Here is a 21,646-nt window from a genome sequence, read left to right as displayed (position 1 = left end):
CCCCTGACACACCACGCGTCGACCCTCCCTTTATCCCTCCTTCAGTCTATAATTTTACCTCCCTCTCTTCTCAGTGGCAGTTCTCTGCAAGTCAGCACACAGTCCACTTGATAACAAGACTGAGCATATTACATTTCTTTTGTGGGATTGGAGAGTCTCCTACTAATTCACCAGAGACTAGAGCAGCTCCTCGGTCCTTCAACGCTCAAGCCAAGAAAGGTATGTTTTCCAAATGACAAGATCCAAATGATCTCTCTTTGTCTTCTGCTTTCACACTCGGCTTCACTTTACGCTTCTGTTACTTCATGATTTTTACTCTCTTCACTTTGACCGCACTTTGTTCACATTCTTACCTCAGCTGCTGTTTAGACGTGGAGGACATGCTCAAACTCTTCCCAGCTGAGTGTCAGTATGTAAGGCAAATATCAGCAGACTGATAAAAGTGACGCATTTTAGAACGGGAAAAGAGAACTTTGTATTATCACGATAATATAATTTGCTTAAAAGAGCTCCACCTTCACAAACATTACAGTCATATTCAAGTGTTGCATGTGAGTTTCATGCATTGAAAATTGTTTTTATTCCGCTTATTCCTTTTTACTGTCTCCTGCTATGAATGACAAACATGGTTTAGGGTTAAACAGCAAGGATACAGGTACATGAGTCACATACCTATTTGTGTGTTTACACTATAAACATAGCAGGGACCGATTCCATGAAAGTATTCAGGCTTCATCTAATTTTTACCAACTTTTCCTGTGATTATGAAGGTCACTCCTTTGGGTCACAATTGAGGGTCTCTCGATAAGTATAGAATAACACAGAATCCTAAAGGGCACTGTTCTTATCAGAGACCTACATGCGCTGTATTCAGATTTCCCATTTTACAAAATGCCAGCAGTGTTTTTTTGCTTTCCCATTTCCTGGCTGTAACAAACTGTTCTGTTGTTTCTTTGTCTGTGTGACTCAGTCTGTGGCTTTATGCGTCTCTTCTTCAGTCTCTAATTTTTCTGCCTTGTGCGGATGCACCATGGTTTTATCAGTTTCATTGTGTTGTTTTCAGATGCTTCAAGGAAGAGCTTGCGCCATGAGTTGAGCTCTCTGTGGACCTGCCTTCTCCGACTGCTTTCACCTGCAAACATGGGGTTATACGGGAACATGAGGAACTTGTGCGGAGTAGTAGGAGTGGTGCTGCTCGGGCTCAGCCTGACCCAGCCTGTCCTTTCTCAAACTAGCTGTAAAGCAGATGTGGCCCCACAGAATTTTACCCAGCCTCACTACCACAATACAGCCAAAAATAATTCAAAAACAGGCTTTATGTCAGCAATAGTCCAATCCTTTCTCCACACAGTTGAGCCAAACGCCTTTTCTTCAGGTCAGTATCACCACCGACCTTTACTGCCTTACTTCTTCATGTAGCAACATGTCGAGCTACACACGCACAGAGCAGACAGGAAATATTCAAATCACAATAAAATCCTTTGGCTTTCATGTTCTGCATGTCGCAAAATTTCCCTGTTTGGTTAAAGGTGACACACTAATACCCTGCACTCCTGCTCCGTGCTACAAAGAAACTAGACAAAAACATGATGGAATTGGTTAATCAGTAAGAAGTTAATGGGCATTCTTGCATTTTGCAGAGTGAATATTTAACCTTTAGGTGCTCTGTTGTTTGTAAGGTCCCGTATCCTGGCTCAGACGTGTGTGTGTCACATCTATTGTCTGTCCAATTGCTCCATAAACCTCTGTAATAATTTCTATGTAGTATTGATTTATGAAAAGAAGGCACGTTTACACGAAAGCCTGCCTTTCACCAGTTCAGACTGAATTTAAAAGCGACGATTATCAGTATTAGTATTAGATATGTTTATTGAGTAGATTTCGCACAATGACCACTTTAATCATTTATAAAGAGTCCGCTGATTTTTCCATCCTCATGAGGTCACCAGGGCTTAAACAAACAGCGTTTCATAAAAAAATAATAACTTAATGTTACGATAAGGATAAAATGCTGAACAGGGTTCTTACTTAGGAAAAAGCGATTAAGCCAGTGGTTATCAATTGGCAAATGTTTTATAAAATGCAAATTCATTTCAACATACTAAAGGACATTTAACATTTATCTGGTCTCCTGATCGACATGTCTTCTCAGTCACCTGTGCCTGCTGTTGTCCCTGTCAGACATTAAATGATAGGTTTTGTATTGTTGTTTTTGGTATCTAATGTTTCCTGAAAGCTAGACTGGTTTCCTGGTCACGGCAAGATGCAAGGTGTCAGGTTTCCACTTTTACAATGAGAAAGAATAAACGCGTGTGCAGAGCGAAAGACATATTGTCCTTCTAGCCTTTGTACAAATTGTGTGGATGACTAGGACAGAAACCAGCAGCATAGATTTGTATCGGCCACTCATGTACTAAAAAAAAAAAATGTTTCTCTTTAATTTCTTTCCAGATTTGGTGGTCACGGTAGTCAAAGAGTTCCAACGTGGGCTGCCAGATCAAGCAACCATCAAAGAAGTAAGGCAGTGTACATGATTTCCACATATTTTACCGTAAACAGGAACTTTGTGCTAATAATAATAGAAAAGGCCACTCCGTCATTAGAGCTCTGACGGCTGTTATATGAGACTGTCTCAAAAAAAATCCCTTTGTGTTTTGTTCCAGTCCATTAAATGTACTAAAGCTCTTTGATCCACTTGATTGTGGACTGTCACCACAGTAAAGTAAATCCACAGTGTACTGATGTCTCACAGGTATTTGACGTCACAGCTGGCCACAAAGAACTGCTGCAGTTCTGCCGTCTTGGCTTTGAAACTGATATTTGTGACACCTTAACGCTAATACATATCGTTTGTATGTGTGTGGGCATGTTACGTGTTCAGATCCTGGTGCACAAAGTGGGTTTCTTGGTGTGTATTGCCATCGGGATCCTGTACATCGTCCTCATGCCCATAGTTGGATTCTTCCTGGCCTGCTGCCGCTGCTGTGGCAACTGCGGTGGGAAGATGTACCAGGAGCAGTCATCCTCCATTCACCGCTGCAGGAAAACACTCTACTGGTGTGCATTCGCCACCACCATCATTATCTTGTGAGTGTGTGTAGGCTGCTCTTGGGAGGTTTTGACCAGCGTAATGATGATGTGTTATCTGAAATTAGCAGTGAAGACAGCTTGAATGCACACGGCTCACTGCATCGCTCAGATCAACAATACGTTGGTGACATAAATTTAATTGTGTTTGTGTCTGTATGTGTTTTGCAGAGCTGGGAATGTCTGCATGTTCAGAAGTAACGAAGCCTTCAAAGTGAGCGTGGACAAGGGTCCAGGGGAGCTGATAAACACTATTGAAAATATTAACACCTTCTTCACCAATGTGCCTGAGGCAAGAGAACATTTCTGAAATGTGGAAATGCATTGTGACAGCATTTATTGGTACCGGCTGACTAACTGCTCTTGAACTTTATTCTTAACCGTAAACTGTTTTGTTAGTTCCTGTTACGGATTATTCACAGTAAGTGCTGCTCTCCTGCAATCCCTCTGCAGCTTTTGTGTGAGATGCAAACAGACCTCAGTTTTGAAGTCAGACCACTGATTAAATACCGACTCCGTTTTCCACATTGTCAATATACTTATCTGAAGTTACAAGAGACTGGGAAAAGGTTGGATGGAAAATGGGGCTGTTTGTTGTTCGTCACTTGCAAAAGCTGCTATGTATGATCAGCCAATGTAATCAGTCATCTCTGTTTGTTGTGTTGTGAACCATATCTTAAGTACACAGTCTGAAATAGTTCGTTTTTACTCCATTTCCAGCAAATTAACAGTGTTGTGGACAAGAGCAACAAAACTGTGGATGAGGTTAAAAAAAACCTGAAAGGTAGGAAAAAGGAACTAACAATGAAGGAGCAGAGGAACAACTATTGTACAACCAAACTGCTGCAATACATTTCCCACCCTTGTCACATGTTTAACCATTTCAAAACATGTTTTTCTGTCTTAGACATCGGAATCCAGTTGGGATCAGCGATCCAGAGTAAATTCAACGGTACCCTGCACAGAGCGTTGCGCTCCGTTAAACTTCTGGATCAAGGTATGAGCCATATCTGCATGCTGAGTCCTGCATCAGCGTGTTAATGAAAGTTCAAATGTAGATACCTGTCATGAGATTGGCAATAACAAAGCCACCCCCACCAAAAAACACAGTGTACAGTTTACTGTAAATGCTTTTCACCTTGGCATCCCTTTTATCTAGTTTTCCCTTAAACCTTTGCATTTGCTTTATTTACTTAGTTAGCTTTTTTAGTTTCTTTTTTTTAGCTAAGAAAAAAACAGACACAGAAGTACAGAAATAACAGTGCAAGTGCAATGCTTTGACTAGCTAAAAGAATTATGTTACATATAAGGTTGTTATAGTGAAACAAAACTAAACTAAAAACTAAAACTAGCTGTGAAACTAGCTTTTAAAAGGTTTTTATTGTAATACTTGTACTGATTTTCCTAAAGCTTAACCCTGACACATGCCCCTCATAGAGAAATAATTCAAAAGATTAAAGCTAACACCGAAACTAATAAAAAAGGAGAAAGATGCCCTGGAAACTAACTGACACCAAAGAAAGTGAAAAACAAAAATTCAAAAGGAAATCAAAATAAAAACTAATTAGATAACACAAAAATATAATAATTCTGGTTACATACTGATTTACAGGCTGACATTTTGAAACTTGGACAGTCGCGAGGGAGCCACACCCAAAAGCGTACCCTGCATACAATTAAAAAAAAATCTGGCCTATTAACTCTAAATTGGTTGAACAAAAAAATATCAAATATTATGTAAGACTTCTCACATTTTTGCAAGGAATTAGGAATCTGGAAAGTTTTCTCATAAGATTTCACACAATCTCACTTCTTTTTGAAACGAGAAACATCGCCCCCTGCTGGTCATTAGAATTCTGGCTCAAGGCACTTCCTTACTAACTTCACTTTTTAGACTCAGAGATTATAGGTTAAAAGCTGTGGATTTCCCAATCATACTGCTTTCTAACCCTTATATGAACTCTAATGATGTGCGTCTGCTGACAGTTTGGGTTAAAAAAGCTTCAAAACTAGTAAATAATCATATTTGGGACACAGTATACAGTATATAATAGTGTCTGGAGTGTTCCTCAGTCAGCTCATTCTTTGTTAGAAACCTTTATAGTTTATCTAAAGCATCTACATCAAAATCTCCTGTGGCTTTCAACAAGCAGCAGTGGTGAAGGGTTATCCTATAAAGCTGAAACCTAAGCTGTGGACATTCCGGTTCTCAGCAGCTCATTTGATCAGACTCTTTGTATTAAAAACATTTCCAGGATGTCAGCTCAGAGACACGGAGGCTCTGAATAGTATAAGGAACCTAGATATGTTTGTTTATTAATTTACAATCGTTTAATTTTAGTATATTAGTCTAGACACCGGAATATTCTCTTTTAAGGATCCACCTTTTCACTATGGGAATTTCAGCATTTCTTTTTAGCAAAAGCAGCTGAATCATTTGTTGACACACTTCTTTACAGAGCACATCCACTCTTAAAGTAACAGAGAGCAGGCTTAGTGCAGGATTGTAAAAAGAGGGTGGGTAAACAAATGTTCCTGTTGTTCATTGACTTGGCTTATGTGAGAATTTCCCATGAATTTTAGCTTCTTATATAGCTTTTACATTCAAAGGAAGGTAGCAGGGACACCCCCCCCCTATATAAACAGCCTTAGATGAATATTTATGTAGTGTATAAACACACACATAGAGACTAATATTTGTGTATTTGATTCATACGAGCAGAGATTCAAAACACCAGCCGTCAACTGAAGACGTTGAACTCGTCTTTGGTCCAGCTGCAGTCCAGCGCAGACCGCGTCCAGGCCAATATCACTGCTGTGAAAAACAGCATCAATCAGACTTTATCCGATTCAAGATGCCAGAACTGTACCACACTAAGCCAAGTACTACAGTCACTAACAGTGGATACCACCATTGATGTAAGTACAGAGTTTGTGTTAACAAGATGACTCATTCCTGCTTTGTTGTTTCTTTCTGAATGGATGAATTGGTTCTGATTGACAAAGGCAAAAAAAAGAAACAGCTTCTGAATGTCATTCAAGGAAAACATGAGTCAGGTTCGACTTATCTACAGACAAAGAATAGTGGGTTTTATAATATATTATAATGAAGAACCAGGAAGAATCATTTTATGCAATCAAACACTGTCTGATGTCAGCCTGAGACAATGTGGCACATGATCATTTATGACTTTGTCTGAACAGCTGATCTGTCCTCTGTCCATCTGCTCCATGACACAAATGTTGGTTTTGCTGCAGTTTGCTGCCACCTTGTGTTAGTTTGAGGTCTGACATGTTGTTGCTGATAAAAAAAAAAAGGTTTGTTGTTTGTGTCTGTCATTGTTCTCTCTAGACTCGCGGCTTGAGCAAGTTTCAGTCCGCAGTGGATAAAGCCAACCAAGCTGATCTCACATCCCAAATCAACAAGGTGAGTGACATCTGCAGACAGAACAGCCTCAGAGAACACATCTGTTTTTCTCATGAGAAATGTCAGTGTTCCCAGCACACAGGCACACTGGTATTGTCTGGTCTTTGAAGGCTCACAAGGGAGTCTTGAAACAGTGAAATAGGATAAAGGGGCCTTCAGATACATTGTTATGCCTATTATTTCCTATGGTTTGCGCCATGCGATGAAAGACTTGCTGTTGCATTGAGCAAAGGGCAGTGCTGGGGTGCTGTGATGTACATTTGCGTGACCAATAGAAACAAGAATTTGGGGCATTTGCTCAGCTGAGTGTTTCATATATTGCGCACAAAAGGAAAAGAAGCCAGAGGGTGCCTTACAGACACTATACAGACACTAGATCTTCACATGCAAGCACATGCAAAGGCTGTAGTTTTGAGGATTTTGAAGATTGACTTTTTCACTGAAAGAAAGGCAAATTCAATATTCACATCATTTTTAATGGAGGCATGTTAACAATATATTTAAACTATTTACATGATAACTCAGGTGGAGGAGTATTTCCAAAACATCCCCCAGACGGTGAACAATGAAACCAACAATATAGTTCAAAGTGAGTAAATGCTGCGGCTGTTGTAACAAACTTTCTGAACTAACTTCATTTTTTAAATATGTGTACTGCATGTGTTTGTGTGCATTACTGAGCTTGTGTGTTTTATTAGGCAGCACCAAACAGCTGGACAGCATACAAGCACAAATCAGTCAGTTTAAAAATTACTTCCCTGTATCTGCGCTGACGGATGTGTCTAGGACACTGAACACGACACAAACTGAAATCAAGAATATCTTGCCACAAATCAACAACGCCGAGTTTATCAGGCAAGAACCCCTGAAGTGCAAACTTGCTGTGTAATCAGTGGCAGAAATACCCACGACTCAGTCATCATGTGTGCATACTTCTTCAGATGGAGCGTGTGTGTGACCCTATGCTGTGTGGTCCTCCTGGTTGTGGTGTGCAACGTCCTGGGTTTGGTCCTGGGCCCTCTGGGTCTGAAACCAAAAGAAGACCCTATGAAGCGCTCCTGCACAGCGAACTGTGGAGGCATCTTCCTCATGATGTGAGTACTGGCTTTGAATGTTGGTTTCATGCCGAGGGGCCTGGTTCTTCTCTGACCTCTGACCTGGATGTATTTGCAGGAGTGCAGGTTTCAGCTTCCTCTTCTCCTGGCTGTTCATGATTGTAGTGATAATACTTTTCTTGGTGGGTGAAAATGTTTACACACTGGTCTGCCGACCCTGGAACAATGGACAACTGCTAAAGGTAGCGATATACACTCACACATGTACCTGCAGATACATGTACAGTGTATGTATATATATGTATGCTCTTCTCTTCTGTTCACAGTTAGTTGATAGTTCTGGCTTGATTCCATTGCCGCAAATAACTTTGTCTTCAGGAATGAAAATGAACATCAGTATCTCTGATATCTACAGGTATGTAATGCCAGATATACATGTTCCATGTAGTTTTTAAAAAAATGCTTAAGCAATAGAGCTAAAAAAAAAAAAACCATTATGAAATGATTGGAGTCAGTAAAAACTGCAAACTGTGGATCTTGAGAAAAACTTTGGGATATATGAATAATGCACAATAAGCAAAATTTTGAAATACAGTAAATTTCCTTCTAATGTCATAATATCAGAGTTACAGTAGAGTCTGTGCACTTAAAACAATGAGTTAGTGACACTAATGTTATTGATGCTGTTCTAAAAATACTCAGCTCCTACTCCAGAAAATCTGAGGTATTACCAGTCGTAATAGCACCGTGACTCAAAATGGGAAACTTTAAATGGGCGTAATTCATGAAAATCATTTTTAAAACCCTGTGGCGCTTCAATCACATATTGACTGTTTTATTTAAACACAGTAGTTGTGTACAGAGTCAAAATAACGTGTCGTTGGCAGTACTACACATTTAGCCCGGTCCCCCAAACATATCTCTCTGTTTAGGAAAATGAATTCAAATGTGCTTCTTTAAAACTTTCATTCTGATTAGCAATTTTTTTTTCAGAAACTGTGAGGAAAACCAGGCTCTGTGGACAGCACTCAATTTGTCCCAAATCATAGACCTTGGCAACCTGCTAAACGTGTCAAAAGTGAGCTTCCTTGCCACCCTTTCAAACAAATGAAGACAACCCTATGTGAATTAAGCATACCAGATTGTTTTGTTATGCTGACTGGATCAAAATGATGAAATACATTTTTTCTCTCTCTCCCTGGTCACCCGCAGTACACAGGAAGTGTCCAACAGGACTTTGAGAACACAAATATCTCTCTGCCCTCGGTCGCTTTTCTGAGTGATGACATTAAAAACCAATTACAAGATATCTCCACTGAAGCTAAAAAATTTGATTTCACTGCTATCATGCAGCAGGTATGCCTTTTTTTGTGTGGATCACTAACTGTCATTAGATGATTGTGTGTGTACATGTTAAAGTAATCTTATTACTTATCTCCCTCAGATGAACGCCATTTCCAGCATCAATCTGAATACAACAGCAAATAACCTCAATAGTTTAGCTGATGCTCAAGTGAGTGGAATCTTTTACACTTTATTACAAACTAATGTGACTTTGATTTATGTCCTAACCAAACCAACCTCTGGCCTGTTTGTAGCCTGATCCTGATATTAAACAACAATTCAAAAATGAGGCTAATATTGTCAGGATGATCCAGGCTGACATAGACACAAATATCAAGCCACAGCTGGTAAGTTCTGTTCTTCCTTTCTTTCTCTCCTTATCTCCTTATTCTGGGAGTTGTTTTATTCTTTTGTTGGTTATCGGAATTTAAAAAGAGAACTCGACTGCTTTTGCCCATAGACAAATGTGAATTCAAGCCTCAAGGGCCTTCAAACCACTACAGACAAAGTCAATGTGAGTATGCCCTGAGCAGTCAAACGCAGAACTCATTCTCTCTATTTTTTCATTCTCATCCTCTTATTTGTTTTAAATTTATTTTTCATGTATTTATTTTTTCTCATGCTTGCCTTTTTGGCTCTTTCAGGGAACGGTGGAGGAGGTGCTGAGCAATGTGCAAGCAGCACAAGACTTTCTCAAAACAAATGCAACTCGGATTGTAAAGAATGTGAGTAGAGGCACGAGTCACATGAGCTGGAAGAAAAGTGCTCCATGTGGTCGGTCAGTTATTTAGCCACTGGCAACAGGGGGGGAGGAGGTGCAGTGAGTATTGATGTGCTGCTTGTAGTGGAAGCAATGTTCTTACTAGTTCCACAACCACATGGGTTAGGGTGGACATAGCAACTCGTTGCCTTGAAGATTATTTCTAAGCGCCGTCTTTTGTCATGTGAAAGTTGTCTTAGGAGCCTTAAAAACAAAAACGGTTGCTTTCACTGTGTCATAGAAGAAGGTTTAAAAAAATAGCCCAAACTAGCCCTGCAGAAACCACATTTGCTTCCTACCTGAGTAAATAAGCGACACTGGCCTTCAGTTTAAGAGATAAGGCTGACACTGTTATAATTATCATCTATTATCTGTAAATATCAGCTGTCTTCCCTAAACTACCTGTCGCAGTCAGTTTAAATTCTGCCCTTCTACACTGAGGACAAATTCTGAAGAAAAAAAACCGTTCAGGGATATTTCCATCACAGTATGATGGACCCACTGATCCCTCATGACCTGTCAGTGTAAAGAAGGGAGAAAACACAAGGAACTGACCCCATTTTTTTGTGCCCACCTAGGAAAGCAAAACATTTCTGGACTGTCAGCTGCATTACTTCATTGCTTACACTGACTGGGCCAAACTCATGGTAAAGTCTAACCCAATCTTTGCCTGTACTTGTTGAAATAAATGCCCTGTGCTTGTACAGGTGCCGGAGCTTACCTTTTCTAGTGTTAGTAATCTGTATGCAATCTTCCCTCAGATCACGCAGCAGGTGGGCCGCTGTGGGCCGGTGGCAGGAGCTTTAGACTCTGTTGATGTCATTGTCTGTGCATACATGGTGGAATCTCTGGTGAGGATCACATCTTCCACCTAGCAAAATACACCCTGAAGAGGAATATAAATTTAACATAACTAAACTTTCATTTGCTGTTTTTGTTTGTATTTGTATGAAGCCTGCATGGTCTTAAGCTGCCTGTTCTCTCTTCAGAATGCCTTCTGGTTCAGTTTGGGATGGTGCATAATGTTCTTCATCCCCGGCATCATCTTTTCTATCAAGCTGGCCAAGTACTACAGGAGAATGAAGGAATCGGATTTCTTTGAGTAAGAAAAAAAAAGCAAAGAAAATGCACGGGTCAAAATGACGTGACAGATTAATTTGACGGTGGTTGTATGTGTCTGACTTTGACTCTTCATGTCTCTTTTCAGAAACCACATTACCGTGAACCAGATCCCGCGGGCGCAGATGAAACAATGAGAAAGATGGCATTCTCGCAGAGCTGCTTTAAAAGACTGCAGGCGCAAATGTTGCTTTGCCTTACAAACTAAAAACATATGGTGCACTCAGGCACAGATGTGGCATATTGTCACTCTGATGAAAAGTCTGAAAAATCCAGTTTTCACCACGAGGTGGAAACTCAAAAGCAACTTATGAAATGTCCTACACTGCACATACAATAATGTTTCACACGGCATCTTTAAAATAACTCAGGGGTACACAGGGCATAAGGGAAACTGCAGGGATTGGTTTTATCATAGCAAATTTAAAGTCCTGTATTACAATTAGAGTTTTTATAAGTTTTTCAAGTTTTTATACAGGTTTCATATGCATTTCATATGTGAACAGAGCTGCTTTATACATTTGCATGAATGCTGGTGTGCAGCTCCATGAATGTGACTCTAACGTGTGCCTAATCATTTCTAACTCAGTTATAAATTGTAACTGAACTAATGCTGAAAATTAAAACCACAACACTTGTGTTTTTGCTAACTACACAGAACCACTACATTTTTTGTTTTGTTAACATTATGTTGCTGTGAACTGATTTTGAGAGATGTTTTGAATTTATGCTGATTTATAGATAGATGTAGATTTATGGATTTGTAATCGATACTGTTGCTACACAGCACTTTATATCATCTGTTCTGCTCGAACATGATTCAACCATAGCTAATGTTTCTATAAACTGCTAGTTTAACAAGTTCTCTTTTCTTTTTCCTTTTTCTTTTTACTGGTCTTTATGTTCATGCTGACTTATTTGACTCTCTTCACAAACAATTAAAAAACAAAACAACAGATGATATGATCTGATCATATTTACACAGACCCACTGATTATATAGCATTGTGGATTGTTTAGGTTGATGACTGGTGTGTCTTGTGACCATTCGCAGACATCTACTCACTTGTGTGACACAGGATGGATTACCATCAATGAAACTGGTTTTAATTGGCTGAAAACTAAAATGCCATGGTTTAACTTTCATTTGAAGATGTTAGAAACTGCTTTATTGAGGCTTTTTTTAAGAACAGGAAGTTTTTTTGGCACCTGGACTGAGGTTTAGGGGAGTGAAACAGTGTGACTGCAATGAAGTAACACCAAGCAACAGGAAATATTAATAATAATAATGATAATAATGGATACTTTATTGATCCCCATGGGGAAATTACTTGTTTTTCTCTGCATTTGACCCATTCACTCAGTGAAGCAGTGGGCAGCCCACTAAGCAGGCGCCCGGGGAGCAGTGTGTAGGGACGGTACCTTGCTCAGGGGTACCTCAGGGTAGCCGTTAAGTGGATTCGAACCGCCAACCTTCCGATCATGGGGTGACCACTTTACCTACTGAGCTATCCCTGCCCCCATACAGCAACACTGTATGGGTGTCAAACTTAGTTCATCTAAAGGCCATGTGGAAAATGAGAATATTGGCCACTTCCTGTTTTCTTTCTTCTTTTTTCTTTGCATATTTGCCACACTTGTATGTTTCAGATCAAACAAAATCTAATATTAACAAAAAATAACTGGAGTAAATAGAAAATGCAGTTATAAACGAGGATTTCATTCATTACGGGAAAGAAATTATTCAAACCTACCTGGTGTTGTGTAAAAAATTAAATGCCTCTCACGTGAAATCACAGATTAACTGTGATTAACCACATTTTTTTGGAAGCTAAGTGCAATGTCACTAACTATAATCACAAAGTAAAAAGGCTAAACGATCAACAAAAATGTAACACATCATGCTGAGAAAAAAACAGTTGAGAAACAAAGTCACTGACGTATCGATCTTGAAAGAATTACAAACCTGTTTCCGAGACTTTGGGAATCCAGGAAATCGCAGTGTGTCCCCAAATGGAGGAAACTTGGAATAGTGGTGAACCTTGCCAGGAGTGTCCGGCTTACCAAAATTACTTCAAAAGCTTATCAGCAAATCATCCAGGAGATCACAAAAGAACTAAGAGCAGCATCTACACAGTTTAACATGAAGGTACATCTCACATTTGCAGAAAACATCCTGATTATCCTCAAGACATCTGTAACAAAATATCCTGTGGACTGATGAGAAAAGGTGAATTTTGGAAGGCTTCAGTTCTGTTCCATGAGAAGTAAGGACTCATCTGCAGATACTGCAAATGCTCGATTGTAGTTATTCGTGCCCAGATGTTACGTTTAGGGGACAATGACTTTTTCACACAGGGAGAGTTAGGTTTGGATAACCATTTCCCTTAATTATGTAAAATGTTTGATGCTAAAAATTCATGATTATGCACCCCCCCCCCCCCCCCCCCCAAAAGAACAAAAACAAAAAACAAACAAACAAAAAAGCAAAGAGGGAAAATACTTTTTTCACAGCACTGGTAAATCAATTTCAAACTTTTAAGCTTGAATTAAAAGAAACGAACGCTTGTGCAGCTGCATACCTCTTTTTGTATAGATATTTTCTGACGCATTCCCATCTTGGCGCCTTATGTCTGCTATACATAAATTCAAATATGAAAATGATGATGCAAATCATGTTCTCTGATAACCAGGAATTGGTTAATGGCAGATACACACCCTTCTGTCTCCTTCTACCAAGGGTTTCATCCACAAACTTGTTAGCTTGCAGGTGCTGTTGAGGCCTTACACGGAAGCCTAATTTGAAATGTTAAAGGGATGGGTTTTGAATTTGCAAGTCTTATACTCAACACCATGCATCCTCTTCTGCTTATCAAATTCATGGTCGCAGGTGGTGTGGTATCCCAGCTACCACACCCTAGACAGGTCAGCAGTCTCTCAAAGGGCTAACACAGACATTTCATTACACAAAAACTTAGGACATAAAAAAATGTAGGTTTACAATACCTAAAGGCAGTGAAAACAAAACAACACCCATGACCTGTAGGCCTGTGAGAACCAAAAGGTTTTAAGTCTGGTTTTGAACGTATGCACAGATGTAATTGATCTCAAATCAGCAGACAGACAGCTCCACAGTAACTGAAAGCAGGCTCAGCAGACTGAGATGCGAGGCGAGAACAGTTACAAGATCTGAACCTGATGACCCGATAGGTCTTAAAGGTGATTCTATATTGCACTGAGAGCCACTGAAATGCCTTCAATACAGGTTTCCATGTACCTGTAAGGATTCTGGCTGCTGCATTTTGAATAAGCTGAAGACGTCCTACTGATGATTTGAGTCCTGCAAATAGAGCGTTGCTATAATTTCCCCTACTTGATATGAACAAATGGACCAATATCTCTAAATTGGTTTATGAAAAGTGGCATCCCTGTGCAGAATGATGGACGCTAAGATTCACTGCTCAAACTTTCAAATAATGAGATCAGTGTACAGCTTATAATTAAAGGCTAAGAGCTCAGCATTTACACTCACTCCAGTTTCTAGGTTTCTGCGTAATGTCAAAGCGGATAGCTACCTTTATCACCTGCTAAAAGGTTTGAAAATGATCAAAAACATTTTACCCCCTGCATACTTCTGATCGTGAAATGTTTTAAAAAGTGCTCTAATGTGGCCATCCCTCTACTGATGCATTCACTTTAGTTGCTCTGCAGGATGCAGTCAGCTGCTCAAAGGCAAGCAAAGGACAGAACAGCAGGGAGAGCCTGCCAGCATCTGTTTAGACGAATTACAGTTTACAGGATGCCATCTATAATTAGAACAAGTGAATCGATGGCATTACAGCACTGGCACCTTGTAATAAGAGACGGTGGAGTCAGCAAAAATCAATTAGATGAAAAAAAGTGACATAAAGTGAAGGAGAAAGACAGGAGGGGGGAAATAATTGGCCGAGGGATGGTAGGTATCATGTTATGCAGGCTCCTGCACCTCCCTCTCCACTGTTTTGACTCCTACTACCCTCTGCGTCTTTAGCACTTTTTTTTTTTACCTTCACATCCTCATGCGGAAACCACCTATTTGCTGTGAGGGACACACATGCACTGTGCGTCCTCGCTTTACTTTTTGCAAGCACTGTAAATGTTTTGTCTCTGTTCAGAATGCTTAAACGGAACAAACATTCCTCGTGCAGGCCTTGAATGTGGAAATATTTCAGCATATTTACACACCTAAATACTTCCTCTGTACCACACACACACACACAAGTGCAGCTGTAAGTGGATTTGCCATGGACGAAAAGGGATACGGTGAAACTCTAATGGGGCAGTGGATCAAATGAATCAAATAATTTTCAGGCTGGGTTAAACTGTAAATACAGGTAAAAACATGTAAGGACATACTGGTCTTGACATTTCAATTGTCTGTTGTGTAGCTAACTTGCAAAGCAGCGTCTCACAAGATCACAAGACCATCTGGCATGTTGAGTTCTCTCTGCACAAGGGTAAAAGGAATATGCCAACAGATCTAGACAAACCAGAACTACATTATTCTGTGGGAAGGAGGACTTGGCAGGCAGATACCAATGACATGTTTTGGAAAGTGCAATAAAATGACCTGACAGACACACAAATTGTTAACCGCCTGCTGTCTATCACTTCCCTATTCATCACGGAGCTCTGTAGCAGTATGGCTTAATCTAAAACAAAACAACAAATCAAAACTTTTACAAGATACCAAAGTGCAATCAAAACTCCAACGTCAACAACACTGCATGTTACAAGCAGCACGTCTCGCGAGGCTGTTAAAAGAAACCGTATTATTAAAATGCAAATGAGCAGGAAATTACACATAAAACTCTGGACGGCAAAGTCGTGTTTTATCTTCAGTTTAATAGCATACAGCATCTTTTCATAAATACTTACGCGTTCTTCAACAAATACTGCCTAAAAATTAGCATCACCGAAAGTACAAAGTTGTCACGTGGATGTGAAATTTTGTTAGGCCGGTGCAGGAGGAGCCAACAGCAACTTGAAGCAAAGGTTAAGGCGAGTGAATATTAACATCAGAAACAGTCGTGACGTTAGGCTCAGTGGCCTCTGTGGGGAAGTCAGGGAGTTCCCAGTGAATCTGAGACGAGTCGAAACATATCTGTTAGATGAGCTGTGCACGCTTTAACACGTCTGTTAGGTGTGCAGGGCCTGGAATGACTGCCGCTTGATTAAATGGACTTGAGAAAGATATCAGAAAGCTGTTAGGGGTTAGGGGCAGTAGCCCTTTCATACCAAGAGCTGATTAAAGTTTAGAAATGCGTACGTCTTCAAAATATGACTAAGAGTGAAAAGACAGCTGAGCTATGACACTACCCTGTAAATTCGAAGAAGCACCGTAAAAGGCACGCAGGTTTTTCTGCAGCATTTAGAGTCTGATTGTCACTGAATACCTAAGACATGTCTGACTTTCCCAAAACCTCACCCAAACAGGACCTTGGTTTATCATTTTAGTAGTCTTCCAAAGATTGGTACATAATAAATAGGCAGAAGAGTGAAATATTATGGACAGAGACTTAACTTTGACTATAACAAGCTTAACAGGCTGCTCCAACAGAAGGCACTAAGCACAACAGGAACACAAATACACACTTGTTTTTGGCACTTAATCAGAAAAAACCCCAAAGCAGAGGCACAACCAATACTGACTGTTGTCATATAAAAGTGCAGCTGGTGACAGAGCATAACCAGCAGTGGCGATAAGACCGAGGGGCTATCATCTCTAATAACATTACCCTCACCGGGTTCATAAAGGAGGACATGCATGACCTTATGCAAGCAGCAGGGTGCCTGTGTGAGTCACAATCTGTCCCACAAGCACTTGAATTTTAACAGAATTACTGCTAAAATTGAATTTAAAGTTGAACTGTGAGTTGCTTTTACTGGGTACTCTGTCTGGTATGTCCAAGGAGTCGGCTGAGAGGGAGCAGAGGAGACAAGATGGAGCCTAGAGTGACCCCCCCCCCCCCCCAAAAAAAAGATGACAGGAATGGAAAAATGGAAGCAAAAGAAAGTCACGTAGATTGTTTTGGTTTACAGATTTGAGTCACTTAAAACCAAACAGAAGCCATCAGCATAAATGTGAAACCAAAAGCCAGTAAAAGAAATCCTGATCTCCTTCCTTCTTCCCTGCTCTGCCAAACCATACCAAGCTTAAAACAACCCACAAAGGTCAGCTTGTCTGAATTCAGACTATTAGATTACTCACTGCATAAACGCACTTGAGCAAGTAAAAGGAAGCTATACTCGGCTATAATTAGCCAACATCTATTTTTAAAAAAGGGAACACACCTTTGTATAAAACCCAGCAACAGGAGTTAGTGGCTTTTGTGTTTGCTGTTCTGATATAATACAAGAACATCCGCATTCAGGACTTAATCAGTGCGAAGCTGAGAGCGGGGTGGAGCATAAAGGCAGAGGCAGATGCCATTTTGGTTCAGGAATAACCGGCTCTGTTTCACTGAGCACTTACATACTATATTGTGTTAATACCGCTACCCTTTGATAGGATTCCTATACAGGTTAAAGTTACGCAATGCAAGAACATTCTCATCGACGTGCAGTTAAGGCTGAAAAGATAAATAACACTGTAGATACAGTTTATACACATAAAGAGTAGGGATGCACCGATCCGACTTTTCTTTGAGATATCTGCAGATACAGAGTATCGACAATAAATTATTAAGCTGCACTTGTCACGCAGAGGATTCATTTACTTATATGTAAAGTAACATGAAGCAAATAAACAACTCAGTTACTGAAATGAGACATAAAAACAGGGACTCCTGCCATCTAGGAAACTAAGCTGAATAAACACAAATATCTTAAAAAAAAAAAAAGAAGTATTTTAATATTGTATACAACTAATTTATGTGCAGCTGTTTCATTTCAGCTTCACGTCAAAGTCTCCACTGCATTTTCTCTCCTCTGCTCTTGTGTGGCGAAGGAGACAGACAGGCCAAGTGAAGAAGAGGTTAACCGTATTGACCGCAATAAGCTCCTTAGAGCAAAATGTTCATGCGCACAGAAATAAACTGAGATATACACTGATCTGAAATCTTTGCCACAGATGCCCGATCCATCAGATCTGTGCATCCCCATTTAAACACTTAAATTTACCTGCAGTTATTACACTGGTAGGATCTTCAGTAGTCATTTAATATTTTCTAGTAGTCACATTTCAACAGTTTAAAAACAAAACAAAACAAGAAATACGATCTTATTATATATTATTACATATTATTCTGTTTTATAATATGATTGTCATCACACCGATTTACACTTCGGTCAGATTATGTGTTGAAGGGAGTATAAAGACAGTTTTGTTCTTCATTCATTCTTCTTCAAACTGTGTTAGCAGGTAGAGCCACCCTCTGCCTTTGAATAGCTGTTTGTGTGCAGGTCTGCTGTTCAGGGGTTTCTGCAAGAAGAGCTGGGGTGATGTTGTTGCACAGATCAGAGTCTGCACTGGGGTCTGTGACACTGCCGCTCTGCTCAGTGGGCTGGCGAGGCAGTGCAGGAGGGGGGAATGACGGTGACTGGAGGATGTCCACGTAGCGCTGGCTAGGCTTGGTCTCCCTCTGCAACACTTTTCTCAGCAGTGGTTTCAATAGCCCAACAGTCACCTGAGTACTGTGGGGGTCTGTGAAAGGAGGAGTAGAAGAGGTTGAACTGGACGCCAGGAAAGACGAGGAGTGGGAGGGAGTGTTGGGAGAGGGGAGGTTTTTCAGGACCATGTTCAGGATGGTGGTGACGGTGAAATCCTCAGGGCAAAGTGTCCACAGCAAATCCAGGTAGGGATCCAGGTCTCTGTGATGGGCCACCTCACACAACAAAATAGTGAAAATCTCCTTGTTGAGCAGCGGACTCTGTTTACAGCACTTCTGGGCCACCTGGGTGACCCGATACCACTGCTTCTTGCTCATGAGGATCCGCAGAGCCTGTAGGATTGCGTTGGGTCTCCCACTCACCAGCAGCAGCTCCACCTCTAGGTCCTGCTGCTGGTCTCTGTCTGGGTTTAAGCTGGACAGAAGGTACAGTGCTCGTTTATATAGTGGCACGTTGCTTTCATTGCAGTCCCCTCCTCTCCCACTAGAAAAACTCCAAGAGGAAGCCGCCAGGCCCAGACCCAACCCCGTCGAGCCCTGCTCCTTCTGGGCGAGCTCGAGGAATCTGGGCAGCCAGCTGGGCTGGAAATGAAAAACTGACCTGCAGAGGAGCTCAAACACAGGCAAGGCAGCTGAGGAAGTGGAGGTTGTAGATTTTCCTTTACAGTTTGTAAAGTAATCGACCTTAAGGCTGCGATTGTGTTTTGGTCCCCCATTGGTTAATGACAGGGAGGCTACAGGGCTGGATGACAGACCAGCACTGAGAACAGTTTTCCACACATCAGGGGGAGCTCTGCTGGACAGAAATCCTTCACCGTTGTAGTGTAGCTGCAGAGCAGACTGCGCCGCCTTCCAACCCTCGGAGGGAAAGATGCTGAAGATGGAGTTGAGGTACAGCAGAGCCTCTTTATCCAACTCAGGAGACGACAGAAGCCTCAATACTTCTTTCTCAACTAGACTCTCACACATTGCCTCCACCTCTTTAACACTACCCCTCACTAAAGTCCCCTTCACTTCCTCCAGCGAAACCAGAGCCTTGAGCTCAGCCTCAAGAGAACCCATTAGCTTGTCTTGCCCTGTGATACATCCACCTCCTCCATTCTGGGACAGCTGTGCTCCCTTTTGCTTGAAGCCTGCGCTGAGGTAGCTGAAGAGGATGGAGGCTAAAGAGATGGGAGCCTGGAATCTCCCCCCTTTCTTCAGCGAGTCCACGGTGAGCGGGGTGCTGCTCAGGCTCCTCTGCTGGTAGTATTTACAGGCCTCTTCAAAGACAGCTTCTACCAGGAGGGCTCCAGGATGAATACTCTCCACTGTACTGAAACCAGGAGACTTTATTCTGAAGCTGCAGTCTCTGGAGTCCGTCCCCCTGCTCACCACTACAAAAAGTCCAGTTTCTGAGAGTAGGTGAGGTGTACACATATCTGCCCTGTTTGTATATAATAATGCTTCACTCATCAGCACAATCTTTTCCAGCTCTCTGCCACAGTTCAAGTCTATCAGATGCAGGTTTTGCCCCATAATTAGTGCCAGGGTGTCCTCATACATACCAAGGCTAGTGTGAGTGCTGTAATTTACCAAACAGTTGTCTTCTAGTTTGTATACTTGCCGCAGGACCCCGTCTTTCTGCAGGAGACAGAGCCAGCCTGTGCTGAGCAGCAGGAGGAGGCCTCCACAGGCTGTGGGTGAGAAGCTGCAGATCTCAGGTGGCTCAAGAGGAGACAAATATCCTAAGCAATCGATTACCAGCTTCATAAAGTCAGACTCTTTAGCTGAAAGCTTTTTAAGGGGGGTGTTTTTACATGTGGTGCTGACTGTAAAGGAGTCATAGCGAGGGGACCAGGAGAGGAAGAATTTGGAGATGTTCAACAGCGGCTTCGACTTCAAGTCAGGAAGAAGGTGCACATATTCCCCTGAGCTGACCACAGTAAAGTCAGGATTATTGTGGAGGGCGATTTTCACCCCTCCCAAGCTGACAGCCGTCTCGTTCACCTCAAAGTCACGTCTGCAAACACAGTTTCTCAACTTATTCCTTGTGGCGCTGAGGACAGGGGAGCTTTCTGACGGCGGCCGCTCCTCGCACCAGATGATAAGATTAGAGCAAGCACAGACAGATACCACTTTAGCCCGGGGACTGTTGCACAACTGTGATGTCTGCAGGAGATGCCAGCCAGACTTGCACTCCTGGAACTTCCAAAACTCAACTTTCCCACTTTCATAAACCACTGCCACGACCGCTGCACCGCTGCTGCTGCCGCCGCCGTGATGCTCCAGATAGAAAATATCCACGATGGGCACGTTTACGCACAAATCCAGTTTCTTCTGGTTAGGAGCCAGCTGGGGTCTTTCATACTTGTCAAAAGTCACAAGACTGACCTTAGGCTTGCGGAGGACGACATGGATGTGACGTCCATCTGGGCTCATGCGAACACTGTTTATCTGCTCGTTGTTATTCAGACTGAGTATCTCTGTCAGCTCTTTACCGTGAGAAAAGTCCCCGAAATCTGACAGCTGCTTCAACACCAACCCCGCCATATTTCTCCGTTTCCACACCGAGCAGCAGCCCGTAAATACTTTGCCACAGCGTATTAACTAGCCTGCTAGCTTCTGTGGCACATAATCGGGGTCCAGAGTAGCTAACTGAATGGCATCCCGTTAATCTTCATCCTCAAGGTCCGTGCGTGGACAGACGTCCTTCGACAGCCGTCGTCCCCGGTAACGCCATGTCTGTCGACGACAATGAAGGCAAACAGTTCGCTAAAACTGACCTCTGGGTAAGTTTTAATCGAGAAAGGCGCTCTACTCATTCCACTGCTATGCTAGCGCTCCCCTAACATCACGGGATTGTTAATTTCCGGATACTCGGGCTGTTTTGCATAAGAGGAGGAGCCACGGCTGCAAAGATCGTGAGCGAGCAGAAGGAAGAGCGACAGCAGAGCAAAAGCGATACATATAGTACAAGAAATGGTGACGAGATCCGGTACATACGTTTGGAAACTCTTCTTTAATATTACTGACAGCACTTAATTAAACTTATTAGAATGTGTTGAATGTGAAAGCTGGAACACGCAAACACAAAAACTGTGATACGTACTGCTTATGTCTATGGAATAAGAAGTGTAACTTTAGTTATTGTACTTGTTTCGTCTTATTTTGTTACGTTATGTTATACATATTGATATCACCTAGTAGCCTGTGCAGTCTTATAA

At 41.6% G+C, this 21,646-nt stretch overlaps 2 protein-coding genes across 2 annotated transcripts; one reads left to right on the top strand and one right to left on the bottom strand.

Annotated features, from left to right (window-relative positions):
* Positions 1 to 11,748, top strand: prom2 (prominin 2). Its single transcript, XM_012920374.4, has 24 exons — positions 1 to 219; positions 1,064 to 1,375; positions 2,452 to 2,516; positions 2,882 to 3,087; positions 3,259 to 3,379; positions 3,808 to 3,871; positions 3,995 to 4,084; positions 5,810 to 6,006; positions 6,440 to 6,514; positions 7,040 to 7,103; positions 7,213 to 7,369; positions 7,456 to 7,608; positions 7,688 to 7,811; positions 7,896 to 7,984; positions 8,563 to 8,647; positions 8,782 to 8,925; positions 9,014 to 9,082; positions 9,168 to 9,260; positions 9,374 to 9,427; positions 9,558 to 9,638; positions 10,252 to 10,320; positions 10,435 to 10,524; positions 10,663 to 10,775; positions 10,881 to 11,748. The coding sequence occupies exons 2-24, from the start codon at positions 1,141 to 1,143 to the stop codon at positions 10,927 to 10,929; spliced, it is 2,487 nt and encodes an 828-aa protein (XP_012775828.1). The 5' UTR covers positions 1 to 219; positions 1,064 to 1,140; the 3' UTR covers positions 10,930 to 11,748.
* Positions 11,749 to 15,655: 3,907 nt separating this feature from the next.
* On the bottom strand, positions 15,656 to 21,314 carry hps6 (HPS6 biogenesis of lysosomal organelles complex 2 subunit 3). Its single transcript, XM_004555840.5, has one exon. It carries the CDS (start codon positions 20,970 to 20,972, stop codon positions 18,177 to 18,179), a length of 2,796 nt encoding a protein of 931 aa, XP_004555897.1. The 5' UTR covers positions 20,973 to 21,314; the 3' UTR covers positions 15,656 to 18,176.
* Between the last annotated feature and the right edge of the window lie 332 nt (positions 21,315 to 21,646).

This window comes from Maylandia zebra, linkage group LG13 (assembly GCF_041146795.1).
Source record: "Maylandia zebra isolate NMK-2024a linkage group LG13, Mzebra_GT3a, whole genome shotgun sequence".
Taxonomy (NCBI): domain Eukaryota; kingdom Metazoa; phylum Chordata; class Actinopteri; order Cichliformes; family Cichlidae; genus Maylandia; species Maylandia zebra.
Note: the sequence above shows the minus strand (reverse complement) of the source record. Positions and strands in the feature narration are given on the sequence as shown.

Coding starts and splice junctions, on each gene's coding strand:
- prom2 (XM_012920374.4), top strand. CDS start 1,141: ATGGGGTTATACGGGAACATGAGGAACTTGTGCGGAGTAGTAGGAGTG. Junction 6,007..6,439: donor CAGTGGATACCACCATTGAT/GTAAGTACAGAG, acceptor TGTTCTCTCTAG/ACTCGCGGCTTGAGCAAGTT. Junction 9,083..9,167: donor ATAGTTTAGCTGATGCTCAA/GTGAGTGGAATC, acceptor GCCTGTTTGTAG/CCTGATCCTGATATTAAACA.
- hps6 (XM_004555840.5), bottom strand. CDS start 20,972: ATGGCGGGGTTGGTGTTGAAGCAGCTGTCAGATTTCGGGGACTTTTCT.